General features: G+C 38.1%; 1 protein-coding gene across 1 annotated transcript in view; it reads left to right on the top strand.

Annotated features, from left to right (window-relative positions):
• LOC127574681 (KH domain-containing, RNA-binding, signal transduction-associated protein 3-like) overlaps positions 1-23605 on the top strand; it is a 164820-nt gene that overhangs the window by 92203 nt on the left and 49012 nt on the right. Inside the window, exons 6-7 of the mRNA XM_052023937.1 lie at positions 687-823; positions 1893-2076. Coding sequence (XP_051879897.1) covers positions 687-823; positions 1893-2076 — 321 coding nt within the window. The remainder of the gene's footprint in view (positions 1-686; positions 824-1892; positions 2077-23605) is intronic.

Here is a 23605-nt window from a genome sequence, read left to right as displayed (position 1 = left end):
GACTCTTCCACCTATCACCTCCCAGATTATCCATTCCTTATTTTCTTTGAACTACAAATGTCAACAAGAACCAAGTACACTAATTAAGATTCATAAGACATAGGAGCAGAATTAGGCTATTTAGCCCATCGAGTCTGCCGCCATTTAATCATGGCTGTTTTTTTTCCTCTCAACCCCATTCTCCTGCCTTCTCCCCGTAACCTCATAAGATTTTATCTCAGAATCATTTTCCTGCACATGGATGAACAGAACTTGGTGCAAATTTGGAAATGAACAGTAGAGTTTTGAATGAGTGTATGGACAGTAGAACGATAGTCTGGCCTAAAGTAATAAAGGCATCAATGAGCACTTGAGGAGGTGAGCTGGTGACTCCACAAAACCAGAAATAAGTGATGGAGATTGGGTCTGAAACAGGTAAAAGAACTTATCATTACCATGGGACATAGAACACTACAGCACAGTACAGGCCCTTCGGCCCACAATGTTGTGCCGACATTTTATCCTGCTCTAAGATATATCTAACCGTTCCCTCCCACATAGCCCCCTATTTTTCTATCATTCATGTGTCTTTAAAATTATCATCTCAGTTTTCAAATTCCTCCTCTCCCCACCACTTCTTCCATCGTGGGTTACTTTCCCCCTCTAAGGTAATAACGTTCATAATGTTTCTGTGTATGTATTTTCAGGATTACAATGATGAAATTAGACAACAACAGCTTCAGGAATTGTCATACCTGAATGGTACACCAGAAAGTCCAGAAACTCCATCAGTTCGAGGGAAACCAGTAAGGGGCCGAGGAGCAATTGCTCCAGCTCTAACCAGGTGAGAGTAAATGTATGAAGTCTAGTAGTATAGCTTGTGGCAAGCTGACTTTTCAATTTCAGAATCAGTTTTGCATTCCAGATGTTTTTGATGACCCTCTTTCCCAATATTAAAATTTAACATAAGACATAGAACAGCGCAGGAACAGGCCCTTCGGCAACGATGTCTGTGCCACACAGGATGCAGAATTAAACTAAATCTCTTCTGCCTGTATCTGATCCATATTCACCCATTGTTTACATATTCATGTGTCTACCTAACAGCCTCTCAAACGCCACTATCTTATCTGCTTCCACCACTACCCCTGGCAGCCTGTTCCAGACACCTACTGCTCTCTGTTTCTAAAAAAAAATTGCTCTGCACACCACCTTTAAATATTCCCCCTCTGTGGAGGAGGCAGGAAAAGTAACATTTAAGAGGCATCTGGGCAGGCACTTGAATGAGCAAGGCACAGAGTGGTATGGAATTAATGCAGGCAAGTAGGATTAGTATAGATAGGCATGATGGTCAACATAAAAGTGGTGGGCCAAAGTGCCTGTTTCTGTGCTGTACAACTTTATGACTCTATAACCAAAGGAATATCAAGACTGATGTTCAATAAAGAAGATAAGTTTTGAGCATTGTGAAAAATCTATTAAGAGTAATTGAAGCTTGTAAAATACTAAATGTTACAGATATTGATCTCTAGTAAGACAAACACCTTTTCTCAATAAGCCAATGATAACAGTGATAGGGAAAGGCATGCAAAGGGTGGTTGAGCCAATAATGCACAAAGAAAGTTTAGTATTGCCTGTGCTGATGGCAGTACAGAAACATCGTAATAAAGAAGGAAAAGTTATAAATAATGTAAGATGCAAAAAGTCTTGAATTTCATTGGACATTTATGATGGCAAGTGGAGAAAATAAGGTGAATGTTTGCAATGCCATTCCTTAAGGTAGACCAAAAAAAGTCACTATCTAGTTTGATTTGCTGAGTTTTTTCAATCCTTAGTTTCTTGCATTGTTGTATCTGACATGAAAACCATCTATGGTGAACTGGGGTTTTATGACTCTTTTTCACTATTATCAGAGGTCGTGGTGGAGTTCCTCCCCCCACATCTGCAGTTCCACGAGCAGGACCAGTTCCCAGAGGAGCACCTCCTGGTCGAGGTCCTGGAACTCGAGGACGAGGAGTTCCAGCACCAAGAGCAAGAGGAGCAGCAGGTTATAGACCTCCACCACCCCCTGTACAAGATTCTACATATGGTGAATATGTAAGTAAATCACTTTCTGTACTAATGGTATGATGGGAGTTCAAAAGTTTCAATTTTAAACTTTGAAATAAATTGTGAAATAAATTGTGAAAATGTAACAGGGAATCAGTAATCCTGTAAAAGATTAATTGCATTGTTAGACTGGCTTACCAATGGTAACAAAATGGATCATGAGCTGCTCCACAGTTTGAGAAGAGCAAGTAGAATAATAAATTGGAGGGATCAATTTAAACAATAAAAAATTATGAGATATAAAAATAGCAAATGTGGCAAAAGAATTCTGTATCTGCATATGGAGGTATTCAATGCTATTCCAGATTCTTTCAAACTAATTCAAGAATCTAGTGTTTTGAAATCATGGAAATAGTTGAACAATAAATTCCACACGTGAACACTACACAGAAAACCTTTGGTCCGGTTGGCCACATTGAAGAATTTTTGTCTTGCCCATTTGTAAAATGTAACAATTTTAAAATGGTTCAGTAACTAAAATTTCCTCGTGTTTTGCTTCAGCACTTCCTAATACTCCACTTGTGAATGGCATGCCTATGAAACTCAAGATAGCCTTAACCTCAGACCTTTCACTTTTTTACTCAGTGTGTTTGCTTTTATTGAAATTACTTCTTTCTTTTCAGAAATTCTTCTCCAACTGTTTTGTAATCTATAATAAATTTCCTTTATAATTTTTGCAGTGAACAAGCACTGTTGACCACACTTTTAGGCCTCACTCCCTAAATTTTAATTTTGGGCATGTTTCCTCATTGCCTTAACTTTTCCAGGAATGAGAAGAACATAAGACAGCATTACATAATTGCCGAATGTGCCTCAGATTGCTCAAATCTAGAATGCCTGACCTTGTATAGATGAAGAACATCTCCATTGTGACCAATTTCATCTGCTAACAGAAACAAAGTTAGTTTTTGTTTAATTGTTTTCACATTTTGTAGTTCACTGTAAATTGAGCTCACTTTAGAAAAAATCATTAATGAGGGGATTAATCATTTGTATATTTAAAAAATAAACAGGTTATAATACAGTTAATTCAGAAAGTGCTTGACCTCTTGAGTTCCTATATCTAAATTTGTAATTTTAGGTGGTTCAGTGGCGGTTGAGTATCCTAAATATTGTATTGGCATTGGTTTATTATTGTCCCTTGTACCGAGGTATAGTGAAAAACTTGTCTTGCATACCGATCGTACAGGTCAATTCATTACACAGTGCAGTTACATTGAGTTACTACAGAGTGCATTGATATAGTACAGGTAAAAACAAAAACATTACAGAGTAAAGTGTCACAGCTACAGTTAAGATGCTGATAAAAATGAAAACTGTAACACAGGCATTGATGAGGTTCTGCTATTGGGAGTTGTTTGCGGTATATAATCTTCAGGGATGCATCATTTAGTTTGAGATAAAAACTATAGGGACTTGGGCTGTATTCTCATTTAAAACAGGATAGAGAATTAACTGAGAGAAGATAGTTTTCCAATATTACCCCATTTCAGTGTTTGAACTTTCATTAGACAGTAGAAGTGAACTAAAATAATATGATAATCATAATAACTGATGCAGAGCAAGATCCCAAGAATAGCAATGTAATATTAGAAACATAGAAAAACTACAGCACAATTCAGGCCCTTCGGCCCACAAAGCTGTGCTGAACATGTCCCTACCCTAGAAATTACTAGGCTTACCCATAGCCCTCTATTTTTCTCAGCTCCATGTACCTATCCAACAGTCTCTTAAAAGACCCTATCGTATCCGCCTCCATTGGATCATCAGATCATTGGATTATCGTATCAGCTCTCTTGTAATATTGTTAAGATAATACTCTACAGTGACTTAGGTTAATGGATAAATATTAGTCAAGGTACTGAAAAGAATTTATGGGCATTCTTCAAATAAGATTTTCATATCTTTTGCATCTGCTTTGAATGTGGAGATTAGACCTCTGTTTAAAGAGAGTACATATGATTTGTACAACACTCCCTCAAAACTGGGATGCATATCAGCCTAGATTTCTCTGGAGTGGAACAAAATGATGGAAGAATTCAGTAGGTAAGGCAGTATCCATGTGAAGAGAAACCACATCGATATTTAGTCATTTCTGATGAGCAAAATTGACTCTTTTTTCCTTTTCTCACGCTGCCGAAGTTCTTCCTTCATTTTCTGTTTTTGTTTTAGATTTCTGGCATCGGCATGCTTCAATTTCTCTGGAGTAGAATCTGAACTTTCTGTTTTTCTGATTCTTTAGTAAGAGTACTACAACCAAGGAAGAATTTGAATTTAACTGACTCCCTGATTGCGTGCTAAGATCCCTAGAAGCCTGCATTTTATTATTCCTGGTAATGGACTCCCTTAGTTGATAGATGACCTCTTCTCTCCCCTCTCCCAAGGGCTCTAGCTCTCTTGTGATCTGCTGAGCAGTAAGAGTTAAACATCAACACGATTACCTGCAGTTGTTAGATGTTAGCAGAGTAGACAGATGGTGTTCACTGCCATGGTTTGATATTGACGTAGGCTATCAAGGCGGCAAGACTGGAGGGGGATGGTCATATGTGTTGGGAAGGAATGTTCTTTGACTATTTACTGATAGGGAGGTAGGATAAATGTGGCTTTGATTACAATCCCTTCATCTGATTGTTACAGCCCCATTTGGAAACCCTGTGATAGATCTGTGAAAATGAAGGGTTTTTGAAGGGTTGGAGAAAATGCTGCACAGATAGGCCAATGTTTTATGTATTTTAAAACAAAGTATAGATCATTGAGGTCAAATAAACTATTTTTCTAGATTCAAAGTCAAAGTTGAGTTTAATGTCATATGCACAAGTACATGCATGCACAGGTGCATTTCTGTGTTTGTTAATGGGTAGCTTGGTACTGACAAGTGAACAACAATATATGTATACACTGCAATATATTACAGAAAATGCATTTTTCTGTTAGAAAGTTTGCCATGTATTTACTTATAATAAGAAGGTAGGGAGCAGGAGGAGACTCCACTATTCAATCTGGGCTTCAACATCACTTTCCTGTTCTCTCACTCCAATTCCTTTGACTCACTTGTAGTTTAAATATCTGTCACTCTCCACCTTGAATACATTCATTGACAATACCCATAGCTCTCTGGGCTAGAGAAATACAAAGATTCAATGGAGGATGCCTTATTCTTAAAATATGCACCCCAGTTCAAACCACCCCAATAAGGAGAAAATTGTCTCAGCATCTACTTGTCAATCTACATCAAATTTATATGTTTTAACCAGTTCACCTCGTATTCTTCAACACTCCAATGAGTTTTGGCTTGGCTTCTCCATTTACTACTACTTCCCAGGAATCAACCAAGTGAACTTTGTCTGAAGTACCTTCCTTCCTTAAATACGTAGACCAAAACTGTATGCAGTACTCCAGGTGCATTCTTGTCAGTATCCTGCATAGGAGCATCAAAACTTCCCTGTGTTAATATCCCTTTTAAAAGGCCAACATTTCATTACTTGGTGTACCTGCATGCTAACTTTGTGTTTCACATGATTGTACCCCGAGATTCTTTTGTACCACAACATTGTACTAAACAATTTTAGTCCTTTGCAAGCTCTGTGTCCTCACAGTTTGCTAACCCATCTATTTTTGTATCATCAGCAAATTTGGCTACACTGCACTTGGCAACTTTATTCAAGTCATCGACATAGATTGTAAATAGTTGAGGCCTCAACATTGATCCCTGTGGTATCCCACCAGTTACTGATGTTCATGGTTTCAGTAAAATTTGTGGCAAAAATGTAGTATATCTTCATATTGAAGATCAGTATAATTTAAAAGTATGCGACTAAATTATTGTTCAGAAACTGTTTGAACATTGGTGGTACTTCAACTTATGCATTCAATTTGATTTTCCCCTCTAAGCAGATCCCTGGGACAAAGTGTCCAAGTTCACTGCATGTATTCCATTAGTGAGGGAATGTCTCCTTGCCTGAGCAAGTTTTTAATGCCACATAAATCTTGGGAAGAGAAGCATATATAATTGGATTACAGCTAAGTGTATAAATAGTTCCTACTTTATTATTTGGTAATATCAGTAGGTTAGCTTTGTTCATTTTAATGACCTTGTGATAGTATTCAGTCTCTTCAATGTAATTCTTCTTCATTGTGATGCTGTACATATATTTTAACATATTTGAAAATCTATGCCAATTACATGATCAAGGAGCATCAAAGGGTACAGTTCCAAGTGTGTGAAGGTGCAAGTCTATTTTTGATAATTCAATGTAAAAGAATAAAGATTTAATGAAAACAACAAATGTGGATTCTTTTCCCTGCCCTACCTTTCCAATTTAGTCAGAGTCCAAGACTAATGCGTTTGTAACCCTTTTGAGCTGAACTGCATGACCAGTCTTGTTATTCATCTGACATTCACTTTATCATAGAAACTAGTCTTCAGCCAATTGGATTTGCTCCACATGATATCAAGTTGTAGCTGAGTACCCTGAATAAACTGAAGTTCATAAGCCCTAATGTCAGTTTTGCTTTAATGCTTAGTTCTTGCTCTCCAGAATCTGTGATGCCCCTAACCAAGTTGTTCCAGTATAACTACACACTGATGTTCACTGCACAATATACAAAATTGGAAACACATGTTTCAGGTTGAAGACTCTTCATCAGAACTAGGAAAGTGAGAAAACAAGTTAGAGTTGCAGAGTGGAGAAGGGATGGAAATGACAATGAAAATTTGGCACTGGCCCTTCCAGGACATCTTTGCTATCCACCCCACAATATTCTCTCCAATCCATACCTCCAGCCCACTCTTTTGTTTTCCACACTTTTCCCTGAATATATCCAGGAATTTTCCTGCTCATGCTTTGTGGTTTGAACCATAACATCATAGTCCTCTGAGGCTTTCTTCTCCTGAGGAATTCCAGTGTTATTTACTGAGCTTTGAAACTCCTCCAGTACTTCTCTTAACCTCTTGATCTACTGCCATATAATGCTATAGTATTTCTTACTCTGTTGCTGACTATTTCTCCCAATGCTTTGGATACATTGTTGCTCCTTTCTAGTTCCACTAATTGGTATCACTCTACTGATTTGGTTTACTGATTTGGTTTAAACTTTCCCTATAGCACCATTGGTCCTGACCTGTAGAACCTTTGACTTATGCCATCTCTGCCATTGGTTGTAGAATCGTATAGTACAGGAATGGGTCCTTTCGGTCCACATCGTCCATTCCAACTGTGATGCCTATCTAACACTTAATCCCTAACTCCTTGCTTGAGTCTGTATTGCTCTGGCTCTCCTATCCAAGTACCTCTCCAAATGTCCTTTAAAGGTTGCAGTTATATTGCCCATGCCGCCACCTCTGGTGGCTTGTTCGAGATAACCACCACCCTCTGTGTGGAAAAACTTGCGCCTCAGATCTCCTTAAAATTTCTCACCCCTCAACCTATGCCCTCTAGCTCTAGACTCCCCAGCCCTGGGAAAAAGACTCTATCAATCCTATCTATGCCCCATCATAATTTTAGAAACCTCTATAAGGTCACCCCTCAGCCTCTTAAGAATAAAGCCAGCCTATCTAATCTCTCATAACTACAGCCCTTCATTCCTGCATGTATCCTGGTGAATCTATTCTGCACTCTCTCTATTGCTAACACATACTTTCTGTAATATGGCAGGCAGAACTGTACATGGGTAGACAAAGTGGTGAAGAAGGCATAACGCACGCTTGCCTTCATAGACCGAGGCTTTGACTATAAGAGTTGGGATGTCATGTTACAGCAACACAAAACATTGGTTGGACGACACTTGGAATATTGTTGATCTTTTGTGAAACTACGGCATAATGTCCCTACTCTTGTACTAAATACCTTGGCCTATGAAGGTAAGAATGTCAAATGCCATCAGTACCCTAGCCACCTGTGTCACTGTTTTCAGGGAGCTATGGACTTCCACCCCAGGTCTCTCTGTACATCAACCCTCCTAAGATCCCTGACATTTACTTTGTATGTCCTACCAGAATTTGACTTCCCAAGTGCATTATCTCACACGAATCTTTGTTTTTCACAAAGGATATGAATGTGAGTCGTACTGAAGCATGCAAGCTAATTCAATTAATTGCTTCCTATTTGTTTAAACTATTTAGTTAAAAACAAACTAAATATCATCAACTAAAAGCCCATGTATTTTACTTTTACTCTGTGCTGTAAGTGCTTTGAGAAAACTTGGACTAAATATTTACAGTCTTAAGCTTCTATGAACACCAGAATAGTACCTCTTCTATCCCTCTGCACCCACACTGACCAAAGAGGTCAAACAAGTACAATCTGTCGAACTATCACCCCATCAATCCACTCTTCACCATCATTGCCCAGTCCATCACAGGCTTTTCACTTCTTTCCATCCAGTCCATCTTCACACTGCATTGCTTCAGGAAAGCTAAAAATATTGTCAATTATGCCTGCCATCCTGGCTATTCACTTTTCTCTCTTCCATCTTCATGGAGAAGATACAGGAGCTTGAAAGCCCAGACAGCCAGATTCAAGAACAGCTATTTCCCCACTTTCAGACCTCTGACCCAGTCACCTCTTTCACATCCCATTCCCAGTGGTGTTGCCATGTTCTTGGACTCTTAATTCTACCTCTCTCTGTTATTTGTTATTGACATTTTAGCATTTCTTTTTGTATTACTTCAAATTGCACTACTTTCTTTATTGTTGTTACCATGTATACTGTTCACTCTGTGATCTTCACGCAAGCAAGGAACTTCATTGCACCCTCGTGTATATAACAATAAACTATTCTAATCTAACCTAGTAAAATAAGTGTTATCAACAATGGCATGAAGCTTCCCTAATGCAAAACTTATTTTGGACTTTGCTCTGGATCTCATTGCAACTTGGCCCAAATATAGACACATAAGCTGAATTCCAGAGAAGGGGAAAGTGACTGTCATTGACATTATGGCTGCATTTGATTTGAGTGGGGCATCAAAAAGACCTAGAAAAATTGAAGTCTATGGGAAGTGGGTAAAAATGTATGACTTTTGGTGTCATACCAAGCACAAAGGAAGAAAGATATAGTTATAGAAGGCCTATCATATTTGCCCCAGGATATCGTTGCAGGAGTTTCTCATGTCAGGGTTTGAGGCTATGCTGCCTTCAGTTGCTTCGTTAATAATCTCCCCTCTAACATTATCAGAAAGTGCAAGTGCAAAGTTGAATTTGTGTTTGCAACTTCTCAGAGGTATTTGACACAAGATGCTAGACAACATCACACTACAAGTAAGCTCTACTAAAGTTAGAGGGTTCGCTTTTAAAAAAACCATTGAGGCTAAATTGCAGCTGTAGTAAACTAAATTGCACAAGTTGCAGTTATTTGTAAATGTCAGTTGATGCATCTGGTTCAGGGAGAGAAATAGCTTAAATTACATTAACACTTTTTACACTTAAACAATTAATGTTAACTATTAATTCATCTGTGGAGTTCTTTACATTGGCGATTGCTTTTTCAGTGCACATCCCTTGTACTGCTGTTTATTGTACCAAACCAAGGAACTACTTGTTCACCACTGATTTAATATAATTCTCCACTGCCAACTTCTGTGGGGAGTGTGGTTGATAGGTTAGGGAAGGGGTTGGTGGGGAGACGGTGATCACCAGTAGCCAGGAATTCTACTCAACCAAACATGTAGATATCGTGATTATAAGAACAGGCCAATGGCAAGGCGTCCCAAACCTTTTCAATTTCTACAATGTACAAGTCAATATGCAATGGAATATTATTCAGTTGCTTGGATGAGTGGAGCTTCAGCAATGGTCAGGAAATACTCAGCACCATGCAGTACAAAAGCAGCCTGCTTGAGAGGCAGCCCATCCTCCAGCTTCGCTTCATGGACATGTTATATAGCATCTAACAAGATACACTACAGTGGCTCGCCAGGTCTTCCTTGTTCTCTCAAAGTTCGATGCCATCTAACTAGGAAGTATATTGCTGGTCCTTCGTCAGTGGGTTAAAATTCTGTAACACCTTATCCAATAACCATATGGGTATATCTATGCTGCAAAGCCTGCAGTGGTATTTCAAAGTTTATTTCCATACCCCACATTATTGCATGAGTATGGAAGTTTGGTCTCACATAAGTAACAGTTATTGATGGCTGTTTTCGAGATAATGTGCAAAACGCTTCAATTGAAGCACTTTCTTGAGGGCATTTAGGGTTGAGCATTACATGCTGGTATTGCCAAAAATGCCCTCATTCAGTTTGTGGATTTTTGGAAAGTAGATTTTTGAAAGCATGAAATAAATATTTCCAAAAGTTAATTTAGTTTTGTAAATCTATGGGCAGTTTAAATTCTAGGTGACAAGGCTCTTTCTGGCCACCTTGGAGAAAAACAAAATTTACCTCAACTCTGTCTTAAATGGATGACCCTTTTCTTTTTAAGGTGTAAGCCTTAGATTCTGTCACAAGCAAGGTTATTCTCTCTACATCCACCCCGTTAAGAACACTCAATGTTTTATGTTTCAGTCAAGTTTTCCTCACTCTTCTAAGTTCCAATAGAAATGAGCCTGTCACATCCAACCTTTCCTCATGACATCTGCAGATTGGGCAGGTTGCCTTAATGAAGACCTATCTTGTATCGGACTAGAACTCTGGTTGTAAATTGAAGATTGGTGGGCAGTAAGTCTTTGGAGACTATTAACAATACTGTCCCATTCATAATGGATTAAAATCATACAAAGGATCAACACCTAAACCCTTATTGTTGAAGCTGATGGGCCCACTGACTATTTACACTTTTTTTGTGGACATTTGGCAATAGCTTTGGGTCCTGAAACTCCAGTCTTTTTGGGAATAGATTTCAAGAGTATATAAAACATTGATGTTTTTCACTTTTTTCTCCAAAGGATTTTAAGTAAATTGCCACAGAATTTTAAATGGTCTGCTATTTTTAATGCATGGGGGATATATTACAGTCAAGAATGTATAGACCCAGTAAAACTTTGAACAATTTCAAAATTGCTTTTTAAATATGCAAGTAAATCCAGATCATAGAATGCCTCAAGCGACTGCTTTAATACATAGAGCACTTGCTGATAATCAGAAGGGGACATGAATTGAACAAAATCAGAAAATAGTAGATTTTCCTGTTTCAAATTGCATGTTTCATTAATATTAAGTTGTTAGTTGAAATTGCATCATATATCCTTCATAGCTTTAGCGTATGAGAATTCTATTTCTCATTTAGACTTTAATAAATTTTAACATATTTGGAATTAAATTGGGTATCACCAGTAGCTATGAAGCATTCAGAATTTCAAACTAGTCACGTAGTACATATTTTAATAAGATGAATATTCTAATAATAGTGTTTAAACTTGGAAAGAAAGGATTTATGTAATTCTCTAATGTGCCCCTCCGCCTCATCCCAAAGCATTTATTTGCAAGCACTGATGGGTGTACTTTCAAAGGGTAACATGTAAAGAGTAGGTGAAGAAAATTTCTTTTACACAACCAAATCTCAGTGGGAAATCAAATTAATAGTACCTATGTAATTTTTGATATTGGTTTTAAAAATGTTAGACTTTGTTAATTGGGGGTGGGGGGTGGTCACAGCCTCATTTAATCTTCTCCTCAAAACTTGGCATCCTCAATATCCAAAGCTGCGTAATAATACCACATTAAAATGTCCTCCTGGATCGTATCTACATCAAAGTTATTCATCATATTAGGGCTCCTGAAGTGGCTTGATGCAGCATATGGATGGGTATTTTGTTTTGGCGGGGACAAGTGCTGAGTTGTAAATGTTCCAGAGCAAATGTTATGGAATTTCAGCTACCTTTCACTTAAAGTGAGCAGTAATAGATATGTGCTACATAATGATTGTCCTAAAGTTTAATTCTTTCCTATGTTGTTGATGTGCTGGATATTTACTTATTTAACAAGTATATTGGATACTTTATTGGGTGCCATCTGAAACGTTTCTTTTGAGGGACAGAAGACCTAAATTGATAAAGTTTGTTATAACTTGTTCAAGTAACAGTGGGATTTACCATTATTCATCTTTACCTGTGGAGCCAAAAATGACAATCAAAGAACAGTATTTATTATTTTTGTTTGCTTACTGAATTTAAAAAAAAGCATTACTGGAATGTTTTGTTTTTTGGAGGAAGAAAGAAGAGTTTGCAAAGCTACATTATGCAAGGAGGTTTATTGGAATACTGGATGACATAAAAATAGAAACACTTGAAAGGTTGATGGAACCTAATAGGCAGGTGACCCCAGTCTGGATGGAATGTATCATAATTTGCTGTGGGGAAGAAAAAGAATTGAAATTGTGGAGATAATGGCTACAATTTTCTAATCCTACTTTGCACAAGAACTGTGAGGGCGAAGGATTGCATATATTACATAACTGCCCAAAAAAGGGAGAAAAAAACTAATATTACAAACCTAGTCAGATTAATGTCAATGCTTTTGGAAGCATAATCTGAGAGAAATTAATTTGCACTTGGATAGGTATGGATTAATTAAGAAGAGCCATGTTTTGTTGACTCAGATAAATAATTAATGCTCTTTGTTGCTTTCTTACCCACTGCTGGAAATAGTGTTTGAGAGATTATTTTGCATTTTAGAAGTAGAGAATTAATGTTGGCTGGTCTCACCACAGTTGCCTTAAATTGGACCTCAGGGTGCTGATTGTCAATAGCAACAGTAGCTGGTGAGTGGGAGAGAAGAGTTGAAGCAGCAGAGAAAACGTTGCATTACTCAGAAGGCTGCATACACTGACACTGACCTTCATTATTGCAAAAATAAGGGTTCCAGTTGTCTATGAGTATGGTCAGGACTCATTGGATAAGCATGATTTATTTTGGATTACTTTAAGCCTTTTTTCGCACATTGCCCTGCCATTCTGCCATAGGCAGCATGCAAATGCCAGATTACAGCTGATCATTTTCTGTTTCTTATTGATCATCATAGTTTGGTCACACCCCAAACCAACTAGTCTTCATGCTTTGCTTCAAGCTCCTCCCTTGCCATTTAAATCCTGCGCCATTTCTCTCTTCTCACTCACTACACCTCTCCCATTCCAACATTAACCAGCTCAATGACTATTGTTAATGGAACCCCCAAATAAACTGAATTTTGGTGACGGGAATAATAAACAAAACAGTTGTTTTCCACTGTGGCAACACTGTTCCTGCAAATATCTTGGCACTAGATTTGTCAAAAATGTTTCAAGTAAAATAAAATCCCAGTATTCCATTCATTTATTTCAGTTTTATTATTTATTTGGAACTCTTGCTTTAATTGTCCTGTAATCCTGAAGCTTCATATCCATCTGCTCTTTCACATCACCTAGTTTTCCTCCATTCAGGGTGCACAATGTATTTGTCATCTCACATTTTCTGCCACTTAATTCTGCCAGCTTGCAGACTTTTTTTTCATCTCTAAATTATCTGATGTGGCTCACATTTAGTGACATCTGCATATAATGATTTAATGTACAGAATGAGCAGAAACTGTCCCAAAACACAATTGTATGATTAACAGCCCTGTGAAGCTGCCCTTTTTATTGCCTTCCAAATTGTTTTAATCAAATTTATATTTATATCTTCTAAACCCCCCCCCCCCCCCCATGACATTATCAGGTTCATCAAAAAGGCTTGCATTTATCTAATTGTTTTCACGGCCTATCTAATCTTCCTGAAGTGTTGGACTCAAGGAACGTGGTAGCCTATAAGCAGGCTTCTGATGAAAGTTCACTGACCTCAAAGTAACTTTTTTCATAGATGCTACTTGACACACTGACTAGTTTCCAAAATGTTCATGTTTTATTTGATAGGCTAAAAAAAAAAAATCGGTTTGCAAAGGGGTAAAATAAGACAATGGGTTATATTTGTGTAAGCAAGCTTAGCAGTAAGAACAGGGCACCATAGTGATAATGTGGTCCTGCTAAATTTAACAGGTGGACGGCTAAACGTTATAATTGCCACAGTTGTTCAAGTCAGAATCCCTGGATGTAAAGCAGTAAAAATGTCCCTGGCAGATTGGCCCTGGTAAGACAGGGTTTGGAAGGCAAAAGAGAGCATCGGGAAAGTCCATATCAGGACTCTAGCTGAACAGATTGGTTACTCCATTTGTCCAGATTTAACAGCAATGCCTTCAACTTCCTTGGTGTTTTTTTAAGTTACTTTTTCATTTTCAGGATTTAGTTGTTGCTGATAACACCAGCATTTATTAACATTCCTAACTCCCCTTAAGATAAAAAGATGCCTTTTGATCAGTTAAGATCATCTGTGAAGGGCATGTTGTGGATTTACTACCAGTGATGATGAGAGAAAGGCATTATACTTCCAAGTTAGGAAAATGTGCAACTTGGATATTCAACCTCTGACCTAAATGTGTAGCCACATTATTTATGCAGCAAGCCCAGATGAGTTTTTGGTTAATAGTGACTCTCCAGAATGTTGATATAGGGTGTCTGGTGGTAGGACTGCCGTTGAATGTTATGCGTAGATGGTCAGAATATTCTTAGAAGTGATCATTGCCTTGCATTTTTATGGCATTAATGATGATTTTCCACTTATCAACCTACGCCTGAATGCTGTAGGTTTGGTTACGTACAAACAAGTACTGCATCATTTTCTGAGGAATTGCGACTAGCGTTGTGCAAGCATCAGCAAAATCTGAATTGGTAAATTGGTTTATTATTGTCACAAGTACCAAGGTATGGATTGAACTAGCTGAACACTCACTTCTGTGTCGTGGGGATCTTGAGGGGCAACCATGATGGAGCATCCACTTGGCATTTCTAGCTGAACATGTTTGTGAATGCTTCAACCTTGTCTTAGCACTCTCATATTGGAACCCTTCCATATTGAGGATGATGTCGTTTTTTGGATCCTCCACCTTTCATCAGCTGTTTAATTGTCCACCCCATTCATGACTAGATGAGGCAGGTTTGCTGTGCTTAGGTCTAATCCACTTAGCTCTGTCTATTGCATGCTATTTGTATTGCAGTATTCACTTGAGTTCTCTTCACCTGCCTTTTTATCCATTTTGCCAATCCTTCCCTTAACTAATCTCTTAACTCTCTCTCCTTTCTGGAATGAGCATTAAATTTTGTTACAGCAGGCAACATCAAGCTTATATGGGGCATTAAGTAGTATTTGGAAATTAGGTGCGTGGTTAATTCAGTAGTTTTTTTTGTTTTGGTAGAAAGTGTTCCTAAAATCCCCTGTTAAACCTAATTTTTGGAAGGTTCAGTGAAATTGTATGTCATTGAACAAATGGTCATTGCGTTTTCCATACATGGGAATGATCTGTCAAGTTTCTGTTTCTTGATAGTGTTTTATGTCGATTGCATGCAGACCTGAACCAGTTTGGTTGACATTTATCCAATTCTCTTCTGTGTCCCAGTTAAAAGCTTTTACATTGAAGCTGTTTAGTTACATGTTTGATTTTGACATTGAAAATATGTATCCACGTGTTCAACATGGGGTTTTCAACTTGGCAGATTTCCTGAAAGTAACAATATTTTACACAATATTTTACAGATTGCTAGTCTCCAAGCAACTGCAATTAGTATTCATTCCATAGTTTAATTAAGATCAGATTGTAGAATGCGGTGAGGTATCGAAGGTGATTCATTGTTGATAACGATTTGGAGTATTTGGAGATTTACATTTGCTTTCTGTTTATTTCTTGACTGTCCTTTTAAGTAGCTCTTCATCCCACTATTAAGAGAAAATTTTGTTTTTAAATTGGAAAACGTATGTAATATTTGAACAGATTAGTCAGAACCATTATAAATTGGTGTGCCTCCCATATGTGATGGTTGGATTTTTTGTATATTTATATTTTAAAATTTGCTGCCACCACAGTTACTTGGTTAGGAAGATTTTTTAGTACTGTGTAAGAAATAAGATATTTGGTCAATTAAAAATGCTTACATTTTGAAAAACTACTCTAGAATTAACTGTGCCTCCATGCAAGTTGTTATAGTACAGTTACAGCACTAACCAACAAAGTTGAAATTTGTCCTACTGTTACTACCCATAAAGCACAACACATGCTCGACTAAGCAATTATATCCTACCACTTACCGTAAATCATGATCACAGTAATGGAAGGATTTTCTGACAATTCTTGCAAGTTGGATTACTATACCAATAACCAGCCCACTAATGCAGCACCACTCTGATCAAGTCCCCATTCCAGCCTTACTGAAAATGTCGACAGCTGAATCTTGGAGCTGAAGCAGGAGGGACTGCCTTTAACCTCAAAGTAACTTTCAACTGAGTGTGGCAGCAGAGAACCCAAATAAAACTATGTTGGAGGGGATCAGGTGGACAACTGTACAGTGGATGTACATATTCCTACAGTGGAACATATCTGTGGCTGCTGGATATCAATTATCTCAGCCTCAGGCTATTGTTTCAGGAATTCTTGCAGGGCTCAACCTGCTGGATTCAAGGTGAATGTTGGTTCTGGCTGAGGAGTCTGGAACCAGGTGTCATAGTTTCAGAATAAAGGGAAGACTGTATTAAGACTGAGAAGAGGAGAAGTTTCTGCCACTCAGGGTGGTAGGTGAGTCCTTGGAATGTTCTGGCCTGGAGGGCTGTAGAGCCTAGTTATTGAATTCATTGAAAACAGATTAATAAACTTCCCCAATATTAACTGAATGGTGCAAGAAAATGGCGCTGAGGTGGAAGATTGGCCGTGATCTTGATGAATGGAAGGGCACACTAAAAGGACCAAATGACTTACTCCTGTGCTATTTTTTATGGTCTCATCAGTTTAAGACAGCATTTTGGGTCCAACTATTTCAACTGCATTATCAATGTGCTTCCTTCATCCTAAGGTCAGGCATATCTATTGATACTTGCTCACTGTTCATTTCCATTCATGGTTGTTCACATAATGAAATAATTTATCCCTGCATGTATCAAGACCTGAACGACATCCAAACCTGCGCTGATAGTGAAGGTAACATTCCTATCTAAAGGTTTCAGACAGTGATTATCTCCATCAAGAGAGAATCTAACCACTTCCCCTTTAATTCTGGGGAATGCCCAGCAGGTCAAGCACCATGTGTGGAAACAAAATCTGAATTGCATCAGAATTGGCCAGGGATTGAAAAACAAAGAAACTGCAGATGTCAGAAATCTGAATTAAAAACTGAAAATGCTGTTCACACTCAGCAGGCCAAGCTGCATCCATGGTAAGCCACTCTGGGTTACTGAGCTACAGCATTGGCTCTGTTTTTCTCTCAACCAACAGATGCTGCTGGGCCTGCTGAGTATTTCCAGCTTTTCTGTTACTGTTTCAGATTTCTATCATCTGCTATTTTTTTGCTTTTCATTCTCAGGCCAATCTAGTTGTAACTTTTTTCTCATTTCATAAATGCTTCTTGGACTGGACTTTCCTAACTTTTTGCTTTATTTCAGATTTTCAACAACTGCAGTGTTCTGTATTTCATAGTTCTAGTTTTTTTTAGTTCCATCCCCAGACAGATTAGCTGCTTTTCGTGAGCTGCCATCACCTTACTCAATTGGCCCCAGTCTCCATCATCCATTTTCTCTTGAGCTTCACCATATTGCAGACATTCCCTTTGTTCTTTCTTTCCTTTTTCATTTTTTCTTATGGTATAAGAGGCCATTTGGCCCATTAAGTCAATACAGCTCTCAGTGTAATTCTATTCTTCCCACGTATTCCCCTGTAACAATTCTCTTTTACATGCCCCCAATTGTTCTGTCAGCTACGTGGGTAATTTATGGTAGGAAATTAATCAACAATAATCATGTCTGTGGATGTGGGATGAAATTGGAGCACCTTGGGGAAACCTATGTTGTCACAGGAGAACATCCAAACTCCACACAGACAACACCAGAGATCTGAATTGAATCTGGTGTCAGTGGAGCTACGCATGCAATTGCCACTCCACTACTCCCACCTCTCTTTGAAACCTAAAACATGCTTAGTTTTCTAACTTTTCCCAATTCTGAAAAAGGTCTCAACCAGCTACATCAATTCTGTTTCTTTCTTGTGCTGTACACACAGATTGAAGCTAACACAAACATTGTTATTTACTTAAATCAAAGATATTCTTTAATCTTTTTTTATGCCAGCTCGGTTGCCAAATCCTGTTTGGATATGACAGATGCAGAAAGGTGATTTTTTTTTCTCTCTTGACATATCAGTAGTTAACTGAAATAAGGTGCCAAAGATCAAAGAATATATAAACAATCCATCTCTTTGTCACATCACACTATTAGAGATTTTTCATGCTGATTCAATAATCTCGCCATTAAACGGCACAAGTCTCACTTAGTGATGGGGTCCTCCACATGTCTGGAAAGGTTCAGTTGCAACACCACTCTAATGAACCATCCAGGTCCAAGCCGCACATATACTTTCCTACAAACAGCCCTCCAATTGCTGCTCATAATGTTGCCGATAAATGCAAGGACTTGCAAGTAACTAACCAGATCTAGAAAAATGAAAAATGTCAAGGGTCAGATTTGATTAGTATTACAAAGTAACAGCAGAAGTTGAGTGATGGCAAAATATTATGCAATGATAATGGCAGTATGAAAATATATGAAAATCCCCCATTGGGGTAATTGCATTGCAGTCAGCCATACAACACATAAAATTGCTTTTAATCATGCAAGTTAATAATAAACTGTCTGTAAATAAATATGTTTATACTGCAAGATATTTGAAACTAATTCAAATATGTGGTCATTTATCGTCATTCTTGGAGAAAGTTATTGGGTATCTAAGATCTGTATTAGTATTGATGGGTGTGATGAGGAGATGCACTTCAGCATTGAACACAACCAACGTTGCACTACGTAATGCAGCTAATTTACTTTTACTGTAGCTTATGGTGAAACAAAGAATGTCTTCATTGTCAGAAGGGCTGTTTTGGATAGCTGAGAGATTTAAGGTGAGTATATTACTCACATTCAATGCAGCAAGTGGTGTTTGTATACATAGCTATTGTTTCTGCCGACCTTCTTGGAGCAAGCTGCATACCTGCTTTGCAAATCCCTTCATGAGTGCTACTATTCCATCATAACTAAATAGATAACCCTGTTTATAAAAAAAATGCATTGCCTACTAGTTTGTACCTTTCATGCTCTTTCATGCTTTCTCCTCATCTCCCCCCCAAACTGCCTTCACAGTTGGTGAATGACCACAATGCCTGAGCTCTCTGCCCCCCCCCCCCCAAAAAAATCTGTTGTGTACTATTCACTTCCGTTAAGCTTCGATTTGCCAATCTAGTCTTATCCTTGTTCCAGTGAAACTCAATCAAGGTTGACAGTTCAACTCTCAATCCAATGATAAGTAAGCTAGGCTAATTGCAAAATGACATACAAAAGGAGTGCTGTGCTATTGAAGGTGCCATATTTTGGAAGAGAAATTACAGAGACCCCATTCTCTCTCTTTTGGTGTAGATAAATATCCACTGCATCATCTAAATAAGAGGCAGGGGAAAATATCTAAGTCTTTTGGTCAATATCTACCTCTTAAACACATTAGTGAGTCAGGTTATCTGATCATTTATCTCATTTATGAGACTTTGCATTTTAAGACCAGCTGCCACATTTATATTAAAATGTGATTGTATATCGCAGAATACTTAGTTTGCAGTAATGTACTTGCGTTGCAAGGTGAAAGGTGCTAGTTGTTTGAAGTTTCTAATTTGTTCGGATCACTGACTCCAGGTCCAAGTTAAAGTAAAATACAATTTCATTGTGCAACTGCAGAATGCATATACATTTTCATGAATATTTTAACAAAGGTTTAAAAGACAAATACTGGATGAACCTTCTCTCATTTTGTGCATGCACTTTGGAGGAATTGTCAGAATTGTTCTGCAAACCAATTTCTCTGAACTGAATTGTTCACTTATCTTTCTATCACTGGTTCTTTTGCAAAATTTCTGTTAATGTGGGTGCTACTGTGAAATCTAGTTATAATAAAATAGGGAATGGTTAATTGAGTTAGTGTTATTAGTCATTAAATTCTGTATCTTTTGTAAGTCATATGTCTTTAGTGAGATGTCTACTATTCTGTTTACTCTGCTATTCATGTTGTTGAACAAGTATGTACAATGTTACGATTTCAAGGAAGTTCATAGATTACCCAAGATAATTTAGTTTATGAAGAGATAATCACAGCATAACAGTTAATGTACAGCAGTCTACTCTCACATTTCTGTATCTGTTCTTTTGGTCTGGCCAAGGTGTTAAATCACTCATCTACTCCTCTTCAAGCTCTCCTTCTCTTCCATCTAGTTCTAGCACTGTACTGTCTGCCTTTTTCAGGGCCTTGGTAACCCTAAAATTGATCACCAGTTCAGTTATGCCCAACAACTCACACATCCAGTTGTGGGAATTCAGATTGTAGATGGATTTCTCCTACCTCAGATTACCACCCCATAACACTTGTCTTCTTTAGGTATCTGACATTTAAAGAAGTTACCTGAATAAGTGATTCTAAACAGCATTGTTCCCAACTCCTGACCAGACCTGTGTATACGTAACCAAGCCCTGTTTTTTAAAGAATATTGCATTAACTATGTGTGCCCAGGTTCCACTCATAACTTCAGTGAAGGATTTAGTTCCGTACCTTCCAGAACTAATATAATTAAATTAGCACAAACAGGTTGTAACCCAGTATGAATGAGTATTGTGAAGAGGACTCTTGATAAACCATGAACTCTTAATGGTGTAAGTTTCTTGCAATCAGGTAGTTATTAAAATATAATTTGTTAAGAGGAGCCATTCAGATTTATACTTAGAATTCAACCTTACAGCTGTAACTGTGAGTAAATGGTGAAAAAAATTCACTGGTCAGTTGTCTGCTTCATTTGGTTAGTTTCTGAGAACATTATTAATGCATATTGGTTGTAAATTTGAGTAAATCTATGTGTAATGCTTGAACAGTTTGGGACAATGGAAAAATGTTACAATGTGAAAAATGAGAGGTAAGAACTGAAAAAAGCTATTGGTGATCAGGTAGTACAACAGGCCCCTGATATATTTAGCCAATATAAAGTTTATCATATGATTTTCACTTCACATTCAGGATGAATCTGTTATCTGGCTGAGGTATTTCCAGAGACATGTCTGATCAATAATTGGAAAAATATAGTTTAGTGATCTATTGATACATTATTCTTCTTATTTGCTTCTTACTCCCTAAAGGGAATATGACAGGTACAGTGCTTTTGTAAAACTATGCAGGCCAGGATCTTTAACCCATTAGTGGCTGTCTCTTCAGAAGATCTCCTCTGGGCAACCAACTTTCAGAATATGATGCAAGTAATACCTGTTTGATAGAAAGTTGGTTTTCTGTATACCTTTCTGAAGTAATTATATAGAAGGAAACAACAAAATGGAAACTATATCAATTGTCATCAATCTCAACAACTTCTGAAAACCAATACTACTGTGGCCTTTATGCAGAAATATAAATACATAATGACTATGAGCAACTGTTTTGAATATCTATTAATTTTTCAATAAAAATAGGAAAAGCTGAAGGAAGCAAGGCCTGATGATTTTATTTCTGTTGTTGCTGCTTTCCATTTGTTAGCTTTATCTTTCCCTTTATCCAAATGGGAAAAAATTGGCCTTCCTACTTAGTTACAGAATTAAACAGCACGGAAACAGGCCCTTCTGTCCAACTCATCCATGCCGACCAAGGTGCCTACCTGAGCTGGTCTGTTTGCCTGTGTTTGGCCCACATCCCTCTAAGTCTTTCCTACCCATGTAACTGTTTTAATTGAACCTGCCTCTACCACTTCCTCTGGTAGCTCATTCCATTTACCTACCACCCTTGGTGTGGAAAAACTTGGTCCTCAGATCCCCTTTAAATCTTTGCCACGTTAAACCTGCGCCCTCTAGTTTTAGACTCTTCTATCTTGGGAAAAAGACTATGACCATACAGCTTATCTATGCTCTCACAATTCTATATACCTCTATTAGGTCACCCCTCATCCTTATACATACCAGGGAAAACAGCCACAGCCTATCCAGTCTCTCCTTTATAACTCAACTGTGCAATCCTAGCATCATTCTTGCGAATCCTTACTGCACCCTTTCCAGCTTAATGAAATCTTTCCTATAGCTAGATGACCAGAACTGCACACAATAGTTCACGTGCAGTCTCACCAATGTCATGTACAGCTGTAACATGACATCCCAACTCTTGTACTCAGTGCCCTGACCAATGAAGGCAAGTATGCCAAGTGCCTTCTTCTCTACCCTTCACTACCGTGCCACCTACATTCTCATTCAAATTGTTAATATAGATGACAAACAAGAGGGAAGTTAGCACACTACTGGTCACAGGTTTTCAATGTGAAAAACAACGCTCTACCGCCAAGTCAATTTTGTATCAATTGGTTAGCTCACCCTGAATCCCATGTGATCTAACCTTTGGACCAGCCTACCTAGGGACCTTGTCAAAGGCCTTGCTAAAATCCATGTAGACAATATGCCCTGCCTTTTTCAATCCCTCTTGGTCACCTCTTCAAAAAAAAAAAGCTCATTCGAATTCATGAGACTTGTGTTTAGCTGTTTTAAGCTTTGTATTAAGTGAGCTAACTGAACATTTCTAAATGGACAGGAAGCCATTTTGAGAGTTTGCAGTTGTTGACACCTGTAAATGTTGTGATAAACTAAAAGTACTGCATAAGTATAATTAATGTTTAGATGCTACTTAAGTTGATATGTTCAAGAGTAACTAATTTGATAGTTTTTGAATATCTGTGAATTTCAGAAGCATTCATGGTCTTGAGGTCCTTCACAACTGTCAAAGCTGGAGTAATGGCCTTGCTAGCTATCAGGTTTCTTCATCTGCTCCTGGATAGAATTTGTTCTGTTGACAGCAATACATTGTGCAAGATCCAGTAGCAGTACAGGGCCTTGCCATTAAGGATTAGCAAGAAGAAAGCCTGCTTATTTATCATTAAACCACAATGACTTGATGACTTGAAGATATAGACCTCTCTGGAAGTACCTTAGACATTACATCCTCTCTGAATGTTGATGACAACAGTGGGGATCTGCAAATAGTCTCTACTTTTTCCACATTGTAGTAGGAAGTGTGGATGTCTCACTGCTGGCAGCGTGTTCTGGTCATGGTATCACTGAGACATGCAAACCAGAATATACCAATTTTAAATCTCTGCCTATGTTTAGTTAGCTGATCTGAGCCATGGCAACAATTGGGACATTGCAGTCAGCATCGGAATTCTCCAGGAGTAGGAGCAGGAATGGGAGGAAGTGATTTAGTACTCCCATCTCTGATCGCTGTTCAATGATCATTGCCGGAGTGTGTGTGTGTGTGTGTGTGTGTGTGTGTGTGTGTGTGTGTGTGTGTGTGTGTGTGCGCGCGCTAATACAAAGGATATAGTTGTCCTTGGTTCCACAGTTGAATGATCTCAAACCTCACTGTTTACAACAATCTATGAAGAATGTTTGCTAAAGGACTGCCAATGCTCATGGAACCATTTCT

The sequence above is a fragment of the Pristis pectinata genome, chromosome 9, assembly GCF_009764475.1.
Source record: "Pristis pectinata isolate sPriPec2 chromosome 9, sPriPec2.1.pri, whole genome shotgun sequence".
NCBI classification, from domain to species: Eukaryota; Metazoa; Chordata; class Chondrichthyes; order Rhinopristiformes; family Pristidae; genus Pristis; species Pristis pectinata.
Note: the sequence above shows the minus strand (reverse complement) of the source record. Positions and strands in the feature narration are given on the sequence as shown.